At 38.6% G+C, this 20,516-nt stretch overlaps 1 protein-coding gene across 1 annotated transcript in view; it reads right to left on the minus strand.

Annotated features, from left to right (window-relative positions):
- Positions 1-20,516, minus strand: part of LOC107096850 (tetratricopeptide repeat protein 7A-like) — a 63,779-nt gene that overhangs the window by 21,670 nt on the left and 21,593 nt on the right. The window contains exons 12-18 of the mRNA XM_015393724.1: positions 16,033-16,150; positions 15,826-15,883; positions 14,949-15,021; positions 14,716-14,876; positions 5,396-5,512; positions 4,095-4,207; positions 3,525-3,659 (exon numbers count right to left, since the gene is read on the minus strand). Of these exons, the coding sequence (XP_015249210.1) occupies positions 3,525-3,659; positions 4,095-4,207; positions 5,396-5,512; positions 14,716-14,876; positions 14,949-15,021; positions 15,826-15,883; positions 16,033-16,150 (775 nt within the window). The remainder of the gene's footprint in view (positions 1-3,524; positions 3,660-4,094; positions 4,208-5,395; positions 5,513-14,715; positions 14,877-14,948; positions 15,022-15,825; positions 15,884-16,032; positions 16,151-20,516) is intronic.

Here is a 20,516-nt window from a genome sequence, read left to right on the forward strand (position 1 = left end):
AGCACAAAGGTAGGTCTTTCAAAACAGATGGAAAATTAAATGGCGTCAGTGCTCTTAGTAATCACATTAAATTATAAGATCATTCATACCATTACTGAGTTATGTAATGTTGAACATAAATTGGATTAAGTCTTGGGTGGATAAATAACTTCTTTTATTAGAACTTTGACTTTCCTCAAAAATAAAAAGGTATCCTGGTTGAATTTTTGATGCTCAAAGCAACAAAAAAATAAAGTCTGCTCATGTTGCATCAAGTGCATAAACAATGTCTTAGTCCCCTGAGAGGCTGAAATTAAATTGAGCATATAAACAGGTCAGTAAGTTGTGTAAGACTCAGAGGCTGTGCAGCTTCCACTGCTACAACTGCACAGTTGGCTTTTCATTCCACTGAAAATAGAAACTATCTTTAGTCACATTTGACTTGAATTTCTTTGCCCAGATGGTTTTAGACGTAAAGAAGGTTTCAAAGACTGTGACTTTAAGAGATTCTGTAGCTATGTTTAATCTTTGTTGTAAATAAATACATATATACATGTGATATCCAGTCACATTACGTAAAAATAATCATTTAGATGGCTTAAAAGATCAATTACATCTTAATGAGTTTCCTATGGGAAGGTGAGACAATAGAACATAAATGGCGGTGCCATATTTAGAGAGGTGAACAGCAGCTCAAACACTTCATACCAACCGTTGGTGGTGGACCATGATTTCCAAAGTGAACTTAAGTTGTCTAGATTTGCCAATGACACGATTTTAAATGCAGCCAGGTCATGAACCATCAACAGGACAATTTATTAAAGATTTGAGACCTGACAGTGAGACATCATATATTTCCCACTGGAGGAGCTTCTAATGGGTAGAAATCTGTGTCATTAAGTTGACCCGGAACCAACAAACTATTTGAAGCTCATATAGTCGTCCCCTACTGTTTAAAGCCTTTCAATTCCTTCAATAATAAACTTCAAAAACATGTTCTCACCAATGATTTAGGATAATATATTGTTCCTCTCTATTGTTTTTAAGATGGAAATTTCCCAAAATTCCAAATTAAAGGCAAATTGACTTTAATCTAAAAAGAAAACTCTGCACCACTAAACAACAATCCAGTCATTTTTCTCCTTGGTCTAGTTTTTGACCATGAAGCAGCTGGGGTCAAATATTAATACATGTGAAAATATGGGGCTAACTCCCTTTTATAGAATGACCTTCGGTCCTTCCCTCGTCAGTGGAGCTGGGAAAGGGGACATTTGCACCACAGGTCAGGACACCCAGTCTGCTTCATTGAGAAGTGATGCAATAACAACCATGGCCAAAGTAAGGCATTTGATAATAAAGTTCTGTCCAGGATAAAGACCAAACAGGTTCCTGGACTGGATTTCTTATTTCCTTTCTCATCTAGGGCAGGATATTATTTATGTAAATTAAGGGAGGGAACCCCTTTGTTCAAACTTTGAAAAGAGACACATTAATGGAATATTGACAAAGTTAGAAAACCTGATAACACTCTAGATATTAATTCTTTGAATTCCTCTTATGTAGTTCATTTTTGTTTGTTCTGTTTTGCTTCTAAGAAATGTTACTAAGAGGAAAATAACTGCTTATATAACTAACTAGTAGTAGTTTAATTGGTGCGAATCAGAAAATACATACATTAATTTGTATAAGAGCATTTTATCATTTAATTTTAATATGAATAATTAATTTCTCGGTAACTGTAGTCACTGAACCACCGAGGGCAGAAACCCCCACACTTGAGAGGTGGCTGCGACAGAAACCTGGAGAAACATCAGAGATCTCAGACCAGAAATGTGCAGTTCTAAGTAGAGCTAAGATACGGCGATGAACCCTTAAGCTCCCAGTCCTCTGGTAGAGGACCCGATCTGGAGAGGTAGAAGCCACCCACATCACCCAGGAGTATGAGGGGTGGGTGAGAAAGCTGTTTTTTTTTTAAACAAAATAAATCAGAGCAGTCAATTAAACTAAAATAATAAGAACATGATTTGAAGTGTAATGAACTTCGACTGGAAATGAATTAACGAACCACTAATTGCTGAAGGTTTTATTTCTACACTATTTATTAATTTCCACTCAGCATTTATCTAGCTACACTACCTGGTAAACAAGCAGGACAAATAACCTTCAGTGGCTTATCTTCCTCTGTGGATAATGTTGGTGACAGTCTGCCCAACAACAGTCAAGTCTTCCGTGTTTACAATAACTGTTTAGCACAATAAAATTCAGAGTTAAAAAATATGTTTTCCAAGTATTATTCACATTTTCCAAAAATGAAACTTTTATCTGCTACCCATCCATTAATCCTCCTACTTTAGGACAACGTTAAAGCATAGTAGTACTGTGGTAAAAAAAACAGTACATTTTTCAATTCTAAATCAACTCTCATATTTATACATACAGATTGAATCATATAACAAAAGGTTGATTAAAAAAGTGCATTTTTAACAGTTCTTATAGCTGCCATTAAAAACCATAATAAATTAATTTGCTGCTGAATGTTAACATAAAACTAATCTCAATATGTTAGACAGATACACAGCATGCAATCCAGGTAGCAGCTAAAAACAATGTTTATAATACAGGCATTCCACTTTAAGATCCGATTTGGATTGGATCAAAAAGAATCAATTCTAACTTTAGAGAATCGGATTTGAGTTGATTCTTAGAAACATAAATCGACATCCAGCCTTAGACTCATGTGCAGTAATGTTTTTGGGAAGAATTATCCACAACTAATTTCTTAAACAATAAAAACATGCAAACATTCAAACTTAGGACCTTTTGTGTAGAAGACATAATATTGATTCAATTTCATTTAAAAAAAAATATTACAGGTATTTCAAAATTCCATTTTTGCATTTTTAGCGTCAGATTAATTGAGATATCACAAATTTAATCTGCTGCCAAACTCTCCAGAGCCATGATTGTTCTCTTGATATATTAAATGATAAACTATTTTCCTGTTTTTTTTGTTGTTTTGTTTTTTTATTAATTTGCTCTCTGCCCCCATTAAAAAAGAAAAAAAAACTTTCCCCACCTTGCCCCCCCCGGGTAAAACTGGTCTACAACCGCCTCTCCACCACAGTAAAGCTCTGCTGTGAGGGATCCTCTTTAAAATAAAAAAAAATATATATATCTACAAGTTGTAACTTTTTAACAAAAAAAATAGACTTTCAAATATATGCTAGTTATTTAGACCTACCTGTATTGTAACTTGCTAATAAAATAAAGTTATTAGGGCCACCATAAATGGAAAACCATGGGAATCTAATTACTGGGAGTCTTTATTTAAACCAAATGTTTCTGTACAGCAGTTCATTTTCTAGGTTAAGATTGTGATAATTGGCTGGTATTTTGAATCACCTGCAATTCAGCTCACATGATATGCATTCTGAAAAGTTGCGTGTGTGCTCCCTTCTTGGGAATAAAAAAAGAAAACTTAAAAATCTAATTTTCCAGGAGATTTACCAGTGCAAAAGGACCAGTAATATCAGTATCATTCATACCAGCCTGCAGCCAGATACGCTCCAGAGTGGCCCAGATGTAAGTAGGTCCTTGACGGCGGGTGGAGCTCAGGTCTGACACCTCTGACAGCGCTGCTTCCAGACGGGACACTGCCACCGATGGAGGGCTGAGGGATCCTGCCACAGGAGGAAAAAATTAGCTTCACCTCTGAGAAATATGGTACCATACTTTTAAAAGAACATTGGGTGAAACTTTAAAATATGTCAACAAGCCTTCCAATTTTCAGGAAATGAAGAAATTTCCTGTTTGAACATCTTCCTGTGATGAACACAGGTGCAGGGTTTGGTTACATAATTGATATTTAAACAGTACATCTGCTCCTCTGAACCGGGGTGCAGGCGTGCAAACAGAGTTTTAATCTAGAACAGGTGAAATGTAGGAACATTCAGCATGACCTGCAAATGAAGCTTTTCACATGTATTTACCCATAATCCAGAAGGTGAGGGATGTGATCAACACTTTTTTTTTTTTTTTTTACAACAGATATTGGATTCCAAACATGCATAGTGGCAGAAATAGTGGAGAAAACTTAAATCATGTGCAAAGCAGACCTGTGGAGGTGTCCTGGAAGTCAGGGAGGTTTAGATGGATGGAGGGCTTCCTGACAACAGGGTTGACCTCTGACCTCTCAGCCATCGGTATACTGCTGCTGTCATCTGTCTCACTGCAAAATGTGATGTATACGTGGGAATTAAAGGGAGCTCCAACATTAAAACATACCGGTATTTGCCAAGATAACTGTAACAAAGCATAATAATCAAAGGGGGATGCCGATTCAGCATTTCTTTATGGGTATATCTATCGAACATTTGAAATCATCCAACTGTAAATGAAAAGTAATACCATTTATCAGAGAAACTTCACAAAAATAAAAAAAACAAAACAGACTTAAATTCATCAGTACTTGTTAATAGATTATGTTTATTTTAACACTTTTATAGTGATTTTAATATCAAGATAAAGAAAAAATGAAGTAAGCATTGTGTACCAATGTGAGACCTAAATCACTGTTTTCGGCAAAACAAAAAGGAAAAAAATCAGAATCAGTTTAAAATACTGAGATGTGAAAAGGTGTCATTTAAAATCTGACTGAAGTAGACTTCTTAAAATGCAATGGGAGGTAGTTGCACATTTTTGGAGCTGCAACAGAGAAAGCTTCCTTCTGGTTTAGGCACCTCAAGATTGAATCAGATCAGATCAGATCGAAAGGAATCGATAGTAAATCCTGAGATTCAGAATAAAATAGATTCTTGAAATTTGAATCAATACCCAGTCCGACTCAGCAGCAATGAATATTTATTCAACAACAGGACAAAATTTGTTGAGAATTTCTTTTTTTTGCACCCAGTTTTCTTGTTTTATATTTTACACTACACTAGGACAATAAAGGATTATTTAAAGCTATCCTATTATATTCCTCATTATTAAACTGTGATTAAAAAATTTTTTTTTCTTAAATCCTGCAACCTTTAAAGAAATCCAGAGGTCTTTTAAGCTGTTTTAATCTGGTCTGAAAGTGACTCTAATCTAAAAACAACTACTTTTAGCAGAAGATATTTTATTCTTTTTTTTAACTCCCATAACTTTTAATTGTGAGACATTGTAAAATTATAATCACTGTATAAAGTAATACTTAAGGAGAAAGGCAGGAAATGATCCAACTGTAAGTAAAAACTGTTCCTGCTCCATGTGAGACAACACTCATATCTACGTCCAAACTGTTGCTTGAGACTCTTCAGTGGCTGATGGTTATGAGTAGAGACACGTCACTTTGCTCTTTACACAAGAAACACTTGAGTGTTGTGTGATAAGCAAAGCAGCAGAGGCTTTAATCTGTCATGTGCACATTTACCTGGAGCGACTGACATCATGCTGACTCTGCCAGCGTTGCAGCATCTCCTCACAGGTCTGCAGGGCTGTAGCGGGTCCAAACATGGCCTCTTCAAGCTTCACCTTCGTCAACAGCAAACTGAACCAATACATATATCTAAATTAGTCACTTTGTAATAAGACCAACTGCTGTTAATGGTTTATCTTGCAAATCTTGTTGAGAGTGTAAATTGCCTCAGAAATTGATACTGTACTCTATGCTTTTATTACATTAAATCCACAAAATAAAGTGTATTTCATTTGGAATTTTATGTGGCACACAGAGCAGCGCATAGCAGTGATCGGAAAAGATTTAATGGTCTGTACATCAATACTTATAAATAAAAACCTGAAATGTGTTTTCTGTGTTTGTAATGCATTCTTAGGCTTTACTGCAAATTAGAAGACCGACCCCAGCTTGGGTTCAATTTAGTCTCAGTATAAATCCAGCTGTTCTCATAAGCCTCCAGAGCTTTGTTAAAGTAATATATTGAACAAACGCCTTCATTAAGACCAAGGAACATAGCAGATTTATCAGGAATAAAGTTGTGGATGTTTATTAAATCCCAGGAGTAGAACATCTCCCAGGGCTCCAGTCAATCCATCATCAAACATTGCAAATAGCCTTACGCTACTGCCAACAAGACATTGCCCCCCTAAAAAGACTGCATAAAGATGATTCTTAAAGATCTTTGGAGTTCTACACCTTAAATAGAAGAACCTTTTAACAACTGTTATTATTGCAAAATTCTGGTATTTATGGATGAGTTGCAACAAGAGCGCTATTTTAAAAGATAGCCATTTGAATCATGTGTTGGACACAGCCGACATATGAAAGAAGCTTCAAAATTTTACTTCCTAGACACATTGGAAAACTCTCTGTGAGTTAGGCGTTCATGCCAGTTTGAATCCACCACCCCGACCCTGAAACACGGTGGCGCCATGATGCTGTGGGTCTTGTTTAGTTTTGCTGGAGCAGGGAAGCTGGACAAAGTTGATAGAAAAATACGTGGATCTAAATGCAAGGAATTCCAACGACAAAGCTTCAGACCGTGGAGGTTCTCTTTCCAGGAAGACGATACCTTGAAACACCCACCCACAGCTACACTGTAATGGTTTAGATCAAAGCGTATTCCAGTGTTGGAATGGCCAGTCTTCCTTTCACTTCAGGTCAGTTCTCAGAAATGTAATGGGGTGTGAGCAGTAATTACTGTTGCATAATTAAAGTATTGACTAACCTAAAGCCGGATTCTGAAGTAAAACAAGTCTACCAGTTTATTTTTGCAACAAAACAACATAAGGGAAAAGGAAGGTTGATGGATTTCCAAGAAATAAGGATTTTTAATTCTTGAAACACACATTGGGGTCTTCTATGTGAATTTGAATCATCTTAATCTAAATGTAAATCACCTCAGGCCACGTCAAGAGTTCATGGATTTAACTGATACCTGCATAGATCAATGGGGAAAAAACTGAAGGGAAAGTTGATCAGAAACAAGCTCTAAGGAGTTTCTGACTCTGATGAGCTGCAGAGTGTTTCTGCTTTGCCCTTTTAGTTGAAGACAACTGGTTAAGTGATGTGGGAGTCTCTGATGTGCACACAGTTTCTGTGTGTGTGTGTGTGTGTGTGTGTGTGTGTATCTGTTATGTCATCACAATGAGGACCATTTTACCAATTTCACAATCAAATTTAGGACAGTTTGTACCAAACTCAGGACATTTTGTTGGTAATCACTTCATATTTTGCTAACAGTTAGGTTTAGGACTTAGATGTGAATTAGATTTAGTAAAGGCTTAGGTATGCACTTGTAATTATTGTGTTTAGGGTATAAGAAAGGGTTGAAAATAACTGAAAATCAATGGAAGTCACCACATGAGCCCCGCTACATATAGAAAGACGAGGATTTGTGTGTGTATTGGTTTCTGTGTGGATAATTGCCAGAAGGGGCTCTCAGAGAATGCAGCCTGTCATGGGCATCAATCATCCATAAGAGTGAGAAAGGACGGAGGGATGGAGAGATGAAGGGAAGAACTGCTGCTCTGTCAGGGCTGAGGATCAATGATGGGGTGATGAGGACAGACTTATGTCAGGGGAGAAAACTTTTGCAGAAATGAGTCTTGCTTCCAACTGACTGATTTTGCGGAAAGCCAAAATGAAGCATGGAGGGATTTTTGTGCAGAAAAAAGTTAAAAGTGTGTGATGGTGCATGTATGTGTGGGAGGAAGGAGGTTGGATTTACTGGCACACAGATGACAAGTGCTGCAGAGGGAGGCTGTGTTAAGGATACGGCTGCCAGCAGGAGTTCACCAGAGAGTGTGTCTGTGTGATGGTGGGTGTCTCAGTGTGACAGAGCTCTTAGCAGGTAAGGGATGGTGTAAGCTCATCCAGGTGACGGAAGGTATGAATACAGCGGCATATCCGGCGCACAAAGTGATTCTCTCTTTGTCGCCTCACTGTAAGACCCGGAAAAATCTCTCTAAGCTTGGATTAGTTCTAGTTAGCAAAATAGCAAGAATAAATAGTAGATCATGCTGGAGCTTCATGGAAGATGGAGCCAGTGAAACATTTACGGACACTCCTCATTAGGGTTTAATGATGCATCTGAATTGTTCTTCCTCCAGCAGGTTCACTGTTCAGGCCGTAAATAACTTAAATGCAATTTTACAGCAAACCTTTTCGGCATGAATTTGAATCTACCAACGTTCTCTTATTAGCCTCCTTCATCTAATTTCAGAACTAGTTGGAATTTAATGTTCAAACAGCAACAACATTTCAATTATTGTCATTTTTTAATCAGCTGATTTATGTCCTTCCTAACCCTGTTTAAGAACAGTTTGCACACGCTGTAGGAGCTAAAGAAGAGAGGCTTTGCAGGAAGGAGAAATATTTTTAACCCTTTGCACAGCTGCAAGGTCCTGCATCACCTTTCATGGAGAGCAGTTTAAAATATCACCAGGATAACAGAAGGAGAATGAAGAAGCAGCTGGAGAATAGTTCTCATGAAGGAAAGGCCTGAATTGGACCAATTGTAAACATTAGTCACGCATAATAAAATGTAGAAATAAATGTAACAATCTGAATTTAGGATTATAAGACACATTTATTCAAAATATCTACTTTTTTTTTACAATATTACTAATATTGTCAGTCTAATCAGGTTGAGGATAATATAAAACCCATTCCACCTTGCTCCTCTGTGCCTAAGTACAATCTGTGTTTTCCCAGGCAGCGTCAGAAAAGATAGATTTCACCAAGATTACAACACTTGAAACTACACAGCGGATTAGGCAGCCTGTCATTTTCCTGCCTCCTGGGACTGAGCCGGTCGTGTGCAGAGCGTAGTGTTTGAGCAGTGAAGTCAGCGAGTGGCGCAGCTCTGAGTAAACGCTCGGTGTCGGAGTGCTGAGAGTGGTGAGTGCCAGCGTAAACTCCACACATAAAAATAGCTAATGATGTTCCCCCCTGAAAGGAGTGGTACATCTACTGTGTTACTCATTCTGTACTCCCACAGATCAGAGAGCGTAGTCTTTGGAAGCACATGAGGCGTGAACAGAAAAATTGCAGATGTACGACAAGCGTAAATGTAATGCACAAGAATGCACATGTGCATATATAAATATATCACAGACTAGTCTATGCAGATATGCTTTCAATGTGCAGCCTAACGTACAGTAAGCCAGCCATGCAAAAGTATAGCAACCAATATTTGCACACCCCACACATACTCCTGCTGCAGCATCCCCTCAGATGAATGCTGAACCAAAGGCTGGGATTAATCATTCCTTTAGTACAAACTGTGAGATCATAATCACCCCTCACCCCCAAAAAACACTCACACATGCACATAAACACACAAACACACACACACAACCTTGCAACCCCTTCTTCTGTTGCCTCAGCTCCACCAGGCTTATGTTGAAAGGCATGCCTGTTTACTATGCGATTACAATTTCAAAGACAACGAGGAATAAATTAAGAAAGAGAGTTAAATGTAAGTGTGTGCAAGGATAGAAAAATGAGGGTGAGAAGAAGAAAAAAAGAGGAGAGTGACAGGATGGAGACAGAAGAAGGCAGAAGCCGGGGGTAGAGGATGCGGGAGAAAACGAGGAAGCAGAAATTTGGTATGCTACAGCGAGCTGACAGTTCGCTGTGGTGCAGAGAGCCAATGGCTAACAAGAGTCGCACACATCCATGTGCACACGGCAAAGAAAACCAACAGGCACACAGATATACATGCATGTGCAATATCGGACAAATGTTCCCGTCCTGGCACCCACGCAACACACAAGTGCAACTATGCACATATTAAACACACACCAGTCAGTCCTCAGCACTGTGCACAATGTTAGCTTTGATCTCTGATGCTCGCTCACACTTCCAAAGTGAATGATATTCTATGGGCTTCCAGCTGAGAAAACACCTCCTTTCATCGTCTCTCTCTGTCTCTGTTGGGAGCCTTGTATTCTGACTTTGAGCTCTGCAGCCCGGGCCTCAGCTCAGCAGGTCCTCAGTGACAAGGTTCAAACACAAAATCAGAAAAGCTTTACTGAATAAATGTTCAATATTTCATCATTTCGGTTTAAATAATGCACTGGTTGGTGCCTTACAATATTTTCTTTAGGTAGAACACAGATTCGTTTTCAATCTTAGCAATGCTTGGACTCTGCTAATCTATCCTATTAAAGTCTTTGCTGGACCTTCAGTGTTTTTGATCAATTTGCAAGGTAAAACATGAGCATGATGCTTTCACCACTGTTTCAGAAGTATACAGTATTTTATATCCAGGCCAAAATGTATGTTGGCCTCATATGACCAATAACCTTTATGTTGCCGTCAAACAATTAACAGCTACATCTTATGGCTTTCCTGGGCCCTTTTCTAAAATGCTGGTTTAAACAATGCATGGATTAAAGTTGTTTTCTAAAGTATGAGTTGCTGATATTTGTCCTCTGGTGTTAATATCAATATGCTGGCTGTTTATACTTACTCTATATGACAGGCCTGTTACTTTAGGGGGCTACTAGCCATGTTTTTATAGTTTTCCATATTCTTTTAGAGCCCAAAGCCACATTTAACATTTACACAACTCTTTCCCTGACATTTCTGCATGGTTCTTTTGTCTTTATGGTGGTTTTTTGTTCACTATTGTTCTCTAATAAACCTGTGAGGCAGGGAGGTCTGCAACCTTTACAGTCCAAAAAGGGAATTTTTGACTTCATTCTAGCTAATAAAACTTTTTTCAAGCTGCAAACATTACATTATCTTTTTAAGAATAGAAAAAATATTAAATCAATATCTATCATTTCGATTCAATGCAATTTGTCAATGGAAAGGGGCTAAACAAAGCATTTGTTTGTAATATCTATACTGGAGAAAATGATCTGGTTTTTATCATTTTTAGCCTGTGATGGAGGGCCGATGTCCAGGGTCTAAAGAGCTGCCTATAGCTAAGGAACCACAGGTTCCAGAAACCTGCTCTGTATGCTTCACAGAAAATTCAGATAAAGTGATGCAAAAGTCTTTTACTAATTGTGTTCTTGATTTATTAGGGAAGAAAACTGTCAATAGGGAAAATATAATGTGTCACAGCAATGGGACCCTTCTGAAGGTGATTAGTTGCAATTTATTCTAACTGGAGGAATCCGTTTAAAGTGGGTTTTATAAAAATGCAAGCTAGATTTGTCAACTTATGAATTGTATTAGAAAAAACCAAACCAATCAGTCCACTTCACAACAATGCACCGATGATGTTGGTCCTTCCCATAAATATCCAATAATGTTCAGTATATAGTTATGATATGTTTATGATGTGATTAAATGTGAAAAAGTTAAAGAAAACAGCACCTGAAAAAAATAAATCAACATTTGCTAGGGCATTCAGCAACAAAGACACGTGGTAGTGTTTCCACAGCAGGCTTACTGTTTATAACAAGTCAGCAATGACTGTTTTTTCTCTTCTCCAGTTGTTGCTTTTTGCCTCGTGTTATACAAACTTGCTGATACTGGCTAATAAATGAGCAAATATGAGACACACTGACTGTAGTTATATTAATAATAGCCCTAAGTAAGCATTTATTGTCATTTTGCACTTTGATTTTCTGACCTGTGCACCAGTCCCTAACAAATACCTGCCTGGTTAGGCTTAGACTTCTGGAGGACATAGGGACCCTCATTTCATCATTCTATCTCTATTCTCCCACTTTGCAGAATCTGTTAGTTCAATATCTAACGTTATGCTCTCTCTGCTTTTTCTCATAGTATCTGTGCATCATCTGTTCCTGTTTGGTTGTGACACCATCCTGGAGAGAACTATTAGCTGTGCTGCTGCAATCAACACCGTTCTTTATAGATGCTGGAGATCGGCCTGTTTTCCAGTGTAGTCCTGTTTCTCTGACTGTGACTGGCTGGATGTGCTCTCTTCATCCTCTGACATGGGAGCTGGCTCGGAGCTTGACTGCCTGGCTGTCTGTTTTTTACAGCTGCCGCATTTTACAGCTGCTTTTTGTATCTCTGCTTCTGTCTCCTTGAACCCCAGTCGGTGTCGGCAGATGGCCGCTCACACTGAGCCTTGTTCTGCTGGAGGTTTCTTCCTGTTAAAAGGGAGTTTTTGCTCTCCACTGTCGCTACAAGCATGCTTAGTGTGACGGATTGCATTTGAGTCAATGTGTCGATGCAATCAACTGGTTTTCCTTAGATAGAGGACTTTGAATCAGTTTGACTGTATGATCTGGTGAACTGTAAAGTGCCTTGAGATGACGTGTTGTGAATTGAATTTTATTTAATTGGTTTACCAGGTAGCCACTAAAGATGGCTATTATTTACCTTGGGTAAGATGTCAGCCACAAAATAATCATGTAAACCAGTGGATTTGCAACTGTTCAGTGATGTTTAATTTAACAGATAAAATCCTGAGAAGTGCAAGTAAATATTTAATCTCTGGTGCTTTTCTGACCTTAAGGTCAGTTGAGTACAGACAGGTCTCACCTTAACTGTTTTATGTCTGATTTCTGGGTTGTTGAAGAAAATGTTTTTAAATCAGAATTTAGAATCTGAGGTTTTATCATCAATGACCCCTCACACCCCCGCCATGGACTGTTCTCCCTGCTGTCCTCTGGGAAGAGGCTTCGAAGCATCCGATGCAGGTCCAGGAGATTCCAGAACAGCTTCTGTTAGAACTGTAAATATGCAGGCATATGTTTATATTACTATTTTTTATGTATTTATTAGTTTTTTCAAGGCTGCAATTTAAAAAATGAAATTGTCTAGAGCTGTTTTAAACAAAATTTATTTTTGTTTACACTGGTGTATACAAAATGACAAAATAAATCTGTCCAAGTCTAAGTCTTTTGAATGAATGCATGTAGCACTAGCTCACATGAAACTTACACGTAAAAGTCAGAAAACCAGTGAGATTTTCTCACTATTCAACTCAGTGGTTTGCTATATGCCACATAAAAACCGCATTGTATTTTTTAGGATTTTTGTCAGTCTTACAATTTGTCTATTAACAAAATAGGAATTTTATTGTTATTACTCTGATTAAGATTTTAAGATAAATAATTTTTTATCATTGAAGAAATCCTGACCTTGTACATTTACAGGCATACAGTGTTTGGCAGGCCAGGCTGATAATGTACAGCACTCAGGATTATTTCTGCACATTATTAATCTGAGAATGCTACCATCTAATTTGTTCTGGGAAAGGAGGGAACCTTTCAAGCTAACAGGGCTTAAAAGGTTCTTCTGGTCTTTCCCAAACTGATGCTGGTTTCATCTTCATCATTACCTCATCTAGTTGTCTGAATACATCGAGCATTTTGGATTTTTGTGTTCAGTCAATGCACAGGTGCATCTAATGACTTCATTAGATACAGCTTCATACAGTCATTAGATACATGTTCTTCATTGTATGCCTTTTTTGGAAGTTTTTTAAAATGCAGGTTCATTAGTTCACTAGAATGTCTGTACATGTCTTCTGTAAGAGACTAAAATCGTAGTTATGTCACTGTCCCTGCTTCCCTCTGACTCAACATTTTTTATTTTTTTTCGCAGAACAACAGTTCAACACAACAACCACTGCCTGCTCTATCCGTGTGACCTAACGGTTACCGGGGCAATGGGGGATTCCTGGAGCAAAGAGCGATGTGATTGGCCAAGCTTGGCAAGGAGCTCTTAAATGGGTCAGAGCAGTTAAGTGTCTCCACTGAGGAGGTGTATAAAGTGTGTGTGCTTGTCTCTAAGTGTGTGACCGTGCATCCAGGCAGACGGGGAACAGACTTCATCATCCAACTGTACATGCAGCAAAGGATCGGCTTGTGCAGTTATAAAAGCGCCCACCCACTCGCATCCTTTCCGACGCTTCCTGTCAGGCTCAGATGTCCTTCGCTATTTCATCAATTTTCTTGTTTTTCTGTTCTCTACCCCCAGCCCCCAATTCTCCCCCCTCCACTTGCATGTTTGACAATCACCCATCTGTTTGTCCTGGGACCGTGGAGGCCAACACTGACCCCAAATGGCTGTAATATGAAATGCTTTTCAGAGCTCTGAAAGCACATCAGAGGCATGTGCAACATGCTGCCATATTAGTGTGAGAGGATCGGCCTTGGCAGGTTTTACTGCACGTCTGACAAAGCAGGCCACTCTCCTCAGGTAATGAGCGCCTTCCTAGTGTTATTGTATTGTCGGTGAAACAACAGAATATATACTCTGAGGCAGACACTTTTAAAATGCTGCAATATTTATGACATTTATTGAGAAATGATTTCAAATTTATAATTTATTTCACCTATTAAATAAGTTATACTGCCAAATTGTAGCACAAATATAGCAAGCAGTGACTGTTTCAGTGGATTCCTCATTACTGCTTGCCAAACAGAAGTAGTTTGCATGTCAGAAATACTTCTGAGCACAGGATAGATGCATGCATGTGCAAGGCGATATCTTAGGCCAGTAGTACCACAAAAGTAGCACTAAGATTGTGGTTTAAATTGCAGTGGTGAAAGGGTAAGGGTGCATGAGGGGCATAGGTACCGCAATGCAGGCTTCCCACTCTGGCACGTCTAAATAAGGCGTCAAGATGATGCCTGTGTTTGTGCGCTTGGCTTCCACCATAGTGCAGCCAAGACACCCTATCCCCACTGAGGAGACCTCACTGCAGATCCCACTGGAGCTGCTTTTCATCACAGGCGCTATTAGAAACAAAACGACTTTGCACTCTGGCTTTTCAACCACATGTTTTTTTTTTTTTTTTGTTGTTTGTTTGATGTGTTGCAGTGGTTTTTTGTGTGTTTGTTTTGTTTTACTTGAAGTTATCCGGATGCTGACTGAGCGCCAGGGTCAGGGTGTCTAGGGCGTGGCGGTGATGTTTCTGGGAACTGAGCAGCAGGGTCAGTAGGTGGAGGGAGAGCAAGTCATCTGGACGCAGAGATAAAGCCGTCTGCAGAGGCTCCATGGCTGCTGACACCTGAAAGGCACCCACTTGTTTTCAGGTGGAACTACTGACTCAGTGTGAGCTAACTCAAAGGATTGCTCATACCTGGCGTACGAGGGCCAGTTGGAGAGCCAGGTACATGGAAATCTGAGCATCCTGGGGGTCTAAGGAATTAGCTCTGCGGAGGAAAGAAAGAGGAAAACAAGAATTTCGTCACACTTCAGTCTAAAGATCTTAAACATTTTATTAGGATTTTATATGATAGGGCAGAACAAAGTTTTGAGGCAGAATGAAAAAGATACATGGTTTTAAAAACTAACTTTTTTAGGGTTTTTTTCTCAATAAAATGACATTCTGATGTCAAAAGATTTATTAATTTCATCTCAGCATATTTCATGTCTAAAGCGGTAAGAATATAGCTTAAGGAAACGCATTAGCAGTTCCATTTAAACATTTATCTTAGGTCTGCTGGAACAGTAATATTGCACATTAATCTGAACAAGCCATCCCCATGGAGAAATATGGTGGTGGCACCATCATGCCATGGGGATAATTTCTTTCATGAGAGAAGGGGAGAAATGCCAGGAAAATAGCTACAGCTCACTGATTGAAATTAAATCATATTTGCGCGCTGGGATGTCCCAGCCGCTCCATGCATTCCGACAGTGTTAGCTAATTTTCCAAAGGATTGGCTAATCTCTAAATGAATGAATCTGGCTGAGAAATGCTCCAAAAAGACAAGCTGCTTTATCTACAGCCAAAGGTGGAGCTGCAACAGTTTCCATATGGGAGGAGAATATAAATTCAAGCCATAGATTTAACATTTTTATTTGAAAGAAGTTGTGATAAATATGTATCTCTTTCCTTTCTTTATTTTATTTTGGTCTATCTCCCAATAAAAGACAACCAAGTTTGTATATTGTAAAATAAAATGAAAATAGTATGCAAAAATGATGATTGTCTCTGCCTTAGTGATACATACTTGTTTAATGCATGAAGGGCTTTTTTGTTTAACTCATTTCGATCAGCTGACAGAGTGGCTGCAGGTAGAAAAACAAAAAATTATAATCATAGTTAGCTTGTCACATAACAGGAAAGGAATTTTAAATCCAAAAATAAATGCATCCATATACACAGCCATGTGGCCTTTCTGAGCTTCCATAAGAGGAGAGACGAGGTCTGACTTTACCCTCAGAGGCCTGAAGACTGAAGCTGAGCCCCAGAGCCAGGTAGGCCCTGGGAAGGAATTCCCTCGCCTCTTCTCCCATCGATGCCACACTCTGAGACAGATTCTCTGCCTCCTTCAACTGCATATAAACACACAGACACATTCTCAGTTAGCTCATGAAAACCTAAATACATCAGTTCTGTATTAAAAAAAGAAGGGAGATTATAAAAAAAAATAAAAAATCTAATTCACATTGTTTATTTACAACTTTTAAACTAATAATTTCTTTTACAAACCTTCATATTTGTTCCTCTGGCATAGATATGGGTAGTTTTATCTTTCTATACATTTTAGAAAGCTACAACTGGCTTTACTATTATTTGTTTTGTTACCGATTCCATGGAGATCAAGGATCTGTAATCACTATACATCCTACAAACGTTCTTTATGTTGAGTGGTTTAAAGTTTGTAATTTAGAAGTTGATCAAAACACAAAATTCATAAGCTGGCAAAAATGAGAAAAAACAATTTTATTCAGTTTTATTAACTTAGTTCATTTTGTAAGTCAGCTTAATTTATGTCTTAAATATGCAATTACACGTTTAATGTTTTATGGATAATGCCACCAGATTTGTACTCTTGAAGTACCCTAGTACTTCAACTAATTTATAATATTACTGTAAGCTCTGATGGATGAGAACTGACACTCTGGCAAATTTCAAATCTTGGTAACCACAGACAACTTTAGCATCATAAGTATGAGTAATAAAACATTATATTGTTTATTAATAAAAAAATAAATATGTAAAATGTGGCGTTCCTCATGGTAATGTTTTAAGCCCCTTTTGGTTCAAAATCTCAGTGCACCTTCTGTGTTAAATTACAGATTATTTTAGTATCTGACTATGTGCTATTTATAGACAACTTCATTTCTCTGTCACTACATGATGACAGTCACTTCAAAGATGGATACCCAAGTTCTAGGAAATAGATTTCACTGTCTATATCCTTCTTTAACCAGATGATTTGCCCTCACTCTGCATTGTGAAACTGAAAACACAAATGGTTAGAGCTCATGTCTGTAGAGGCTTTTTTATTCTTTCTAGATCTGGATTATCTACCTCTGCTTGCAGTCACCTAGTAACGAAAATGGAAGTTATTGCTGCTGATTCAAAACATGCAAAGTGGAGCAATCAACTAGGAACAATTGAAATAAAAAATAATTACAGAGCATACCACAATGGTCACTATGCAGCACAGTTCTTGTCCCAGAGTTAGACAGACACTAAGTCAATTTTTTAAATTAGCCTACAATGATTTAAAAACAAATCAAATAAATCCCAGTGCATTTCTCTTTTCGTACAGTACTTAGGTGGTGTAAGATGTAATGGTGTCCCTTTTATTAATTTCTATTTATTAAGATCAAGACATGATAAATAAATAGAGTTCCTGTTCTGATATAAACCAGTAGACCCGTCAGCCAAAGTTTATATTATCAGTTCTTACCCATTTCTTTTTTTTTTATTTGTATTGGGCCTCTAGTTAAGTGATGCATGCAATCTAATAATAACAAGTGACGCATCACTAATAAAAGTGGTGCAACTTTAAGAATTTGAGTCACCTTGTGTATGAAAGGTGCAACAGAAATAAACTCGCTCCGCCTTGGACTGTGCAGCAAATGGTGCAGCGGGGAATGAAGTATTGATGGGCTGGGCCTGCTGAGAGTTTAGTGTGAGGACAATCTGAACAGATTCAGCTGAAGGACAGCGCAGAGTTTGTTGAAGGACACACACACACATTCACCCACACACAGGCAGCAGCAGACTGCAGGCGGTGCACGGCTCAGCCGAGCCAGGGGAAGAAGTGTGTCACACGGTGTGAGCTATGGCTGGTGGCGGGCAGGCAGGTGGGGAAGGTGGGTGTAAGAGGGGTGAAGCCTTTGACAGGAAGCAAACTGCTCTGAAATGCTCCCCTTTGTCCTACCCTCTGTTCGTCCCTCTCTCTTTCTCTCCATTTCTGTTTCTCTGAATCCTGCCTTTATATGCTGAAGTCGACACACAATGGCAAGCATTTGAACGCAAAGCTTGTCGGCGACATCTTTGGGGGATTATGTTGTTTTTTTCTTTTTCTGAATGATGTGAAGATCTGCTCTTCAGGAATTTAGAAAAGCAGCTTTACTTTCAGATCGTTAATCATGCTGTTGGTGCAGATATCATGGGTTTGTGTTTTCATTTTGTTGTTGCACCTTTAGGAAATTTAATATAAACCTCAGAAATGTAAAGAAATGATTTTTGGAAGCTCATCAGCTCTGTGGGCTGACATAAGAAGTATAATGTAGCTGGATAGATTACCGTCCAGACTGTCCGGTGGAGCTGACGGTGGATAAGGGTGGCCCATTTCTGTAATGCTGCACTCCACTATGGCCGTAGTGTCCCATTGTGATTAAAACTGTAAGCTCCTTAGTGTCTCTGGCCTGCCATGATCTCCAGCCACTAACAGATGTGCTGTCTCCATTCGCCTGTTGGTTCCTCTGTTCTAATCTGGCACCACTTTGTCTTTCTGACTCACTTTCACCCTCACTCACTTTATCTCTGCCTCCATTGATCCCACTCTTTATTGATGGCACTGTTTTGGGGCAGAATGGGAAGGAAATTCACAGAAGCATCAAAACACGTGGATTGTACTAGGACGCTTCACTGTTGGCGTCACAAAGCACTTCGAGCAGCTCTCAACTTGCAGCACTTTTTTTGATATAAAGATCTTTACAGAGATCACGCTGCAGCACCAAAGTGGCAAAACCAGCCCAGTAATGTGATCTCACTCACAGCATCCAAATCCACAATTTAAAAGCCTAAAGCGCCACTCCGATATTTTCCAGATCCCGATATCTTCCCTCAATTCTCAGGAATATGTTCAGGAAGGATTAACCTTGTAAACACCCCCTATATGTGAATATTCCCCAGTGCTGTAAAACACTCCATACCATCCCCAGCTAGATGGCCTGGAAGTGAAGGCAACTAATTGATCATAGGTGAGGAGAATAAATCCCATATAGCACTCTATTGATTTCCTCACACATCCTGAAGTTAAAAATACCAAATTATTCAATATCTATGAACATTGAAATGTTTACAAGGTTAAATGAATTCATGTGAGAGTACATAGGTTTAAATCCAACAGTTTCCACCGCTCTTCATGGCCCTGTTTGAGATTGAGGGATTAATTTTCTGAGAGTTTCTGAGAGCAGCTATCCTATGTCAAGTTATTTGGTTTTGTGACTTAGAGGATTTTATGTTTTAGAAAAGGTGATATAAACCATCTAAGTTAACCCTGATTCAGGCTAGCCCAGAATTCAGGGCAAGTGTGAGTATAATAAGAGGCCTTCGTCAATGGAACACAAAAAAGCCGATCCACAATGTCAACAGGAGGAAACAGGAAACCTCAAAGTGTGCATTTCTCACCAATACAATTAAAACATTAATGTCTCCATATGGATATTACCAAAAACACATATTAAAAGAGAAGGCAAAACTGTTCCAGCTGCAAAATAAGACTTAAGGCGGAGAGACAAGTCAATGCATGCAAGGGAAATAAATGAGAATTAAAGTTTTATGTGTTTGTTTGCACGATGTGAAGAATGCATCAAAGTGTAACCAAGCAAGTGCAAAAAGGAGCTAACAGTAAATCAATATAAAAATGTTGTTAAATCAGGTGTGGTCCAGTACTTATATTTATGTTCACCTTTATGTGTTTACATACCTTTACTTACTGAATTACACAGAAATGATGAGTAAGAACCTAAACTTTGGTTCATGACTTAATACAAAAAGCTGATACTGATAGTTTCTGGCTCTCCCTGTGAAACAGCTTTACTAAGTTTATTTGCTTCCATCAATGCTTCTAGATATTCCTGAAAACAGAAAAATATATGAATGGAAATTGGTATAAATCTCAAGATGTATTAAATTATTGTTTTTACTGATGGCTACATCCTGTGGATTTTTTCTTTAGTTCATGTTGTGAATTTATAGCAAGGAAACGGCACTAAATATGGAGGTGGAGGTGATGGGGATTTTAATTACACTGTGATGCTTAATTCTGATTTCTTAATGAAGATTTTGGAGCTTTTCTCAATGCAAAGCTTTGTTGTAAAATATAATTTAACAGCACCTGAGATATTTATTGATTTTAATTGAATAAAAATATTTCATGAGTTCTTCATCTCCAGTCTGGATTTGAACCCACATGTCTCCAGCATGAAGGGAAATTCCTCTCTACTAAAGAAGTAAGGTGGCACTTTGGAAAATCCCCGATATGCAAAATACGATAAGGGATATCGCAACTGGCCCAATTTTACAGGTACTTGCCCCTGCACCATCTGTGGGCCAGTGGCATTGCTCTCTCTCTCTCTCTCTTTCCTTCCCTCAAGGCACCACTAGGTCTCTGTGACTGGAATCGGAGTTGGGTAGGCTCAGAAGGTTGTCAAATGGGCACCCCCCTTCACT

The sequence above is a fragment of the Cyprinodon variegatus genome, unplaced genomic scaffold (genome assembly GCF_000732505.1).
Source record: "Cyprinodon variegatus isolate N-32 unplaced genomic scaffold, C_variegatus-1.0 Scaffold654, whole genome shotgun sequence".
Taxonomy (NCBI): Eukaryota; Metazoa; Chordata; class Actinopteri; order Cyprinodontiformes; family Cyprinodontidae; genus Cyprinodon; species Cyprinodon variegatus.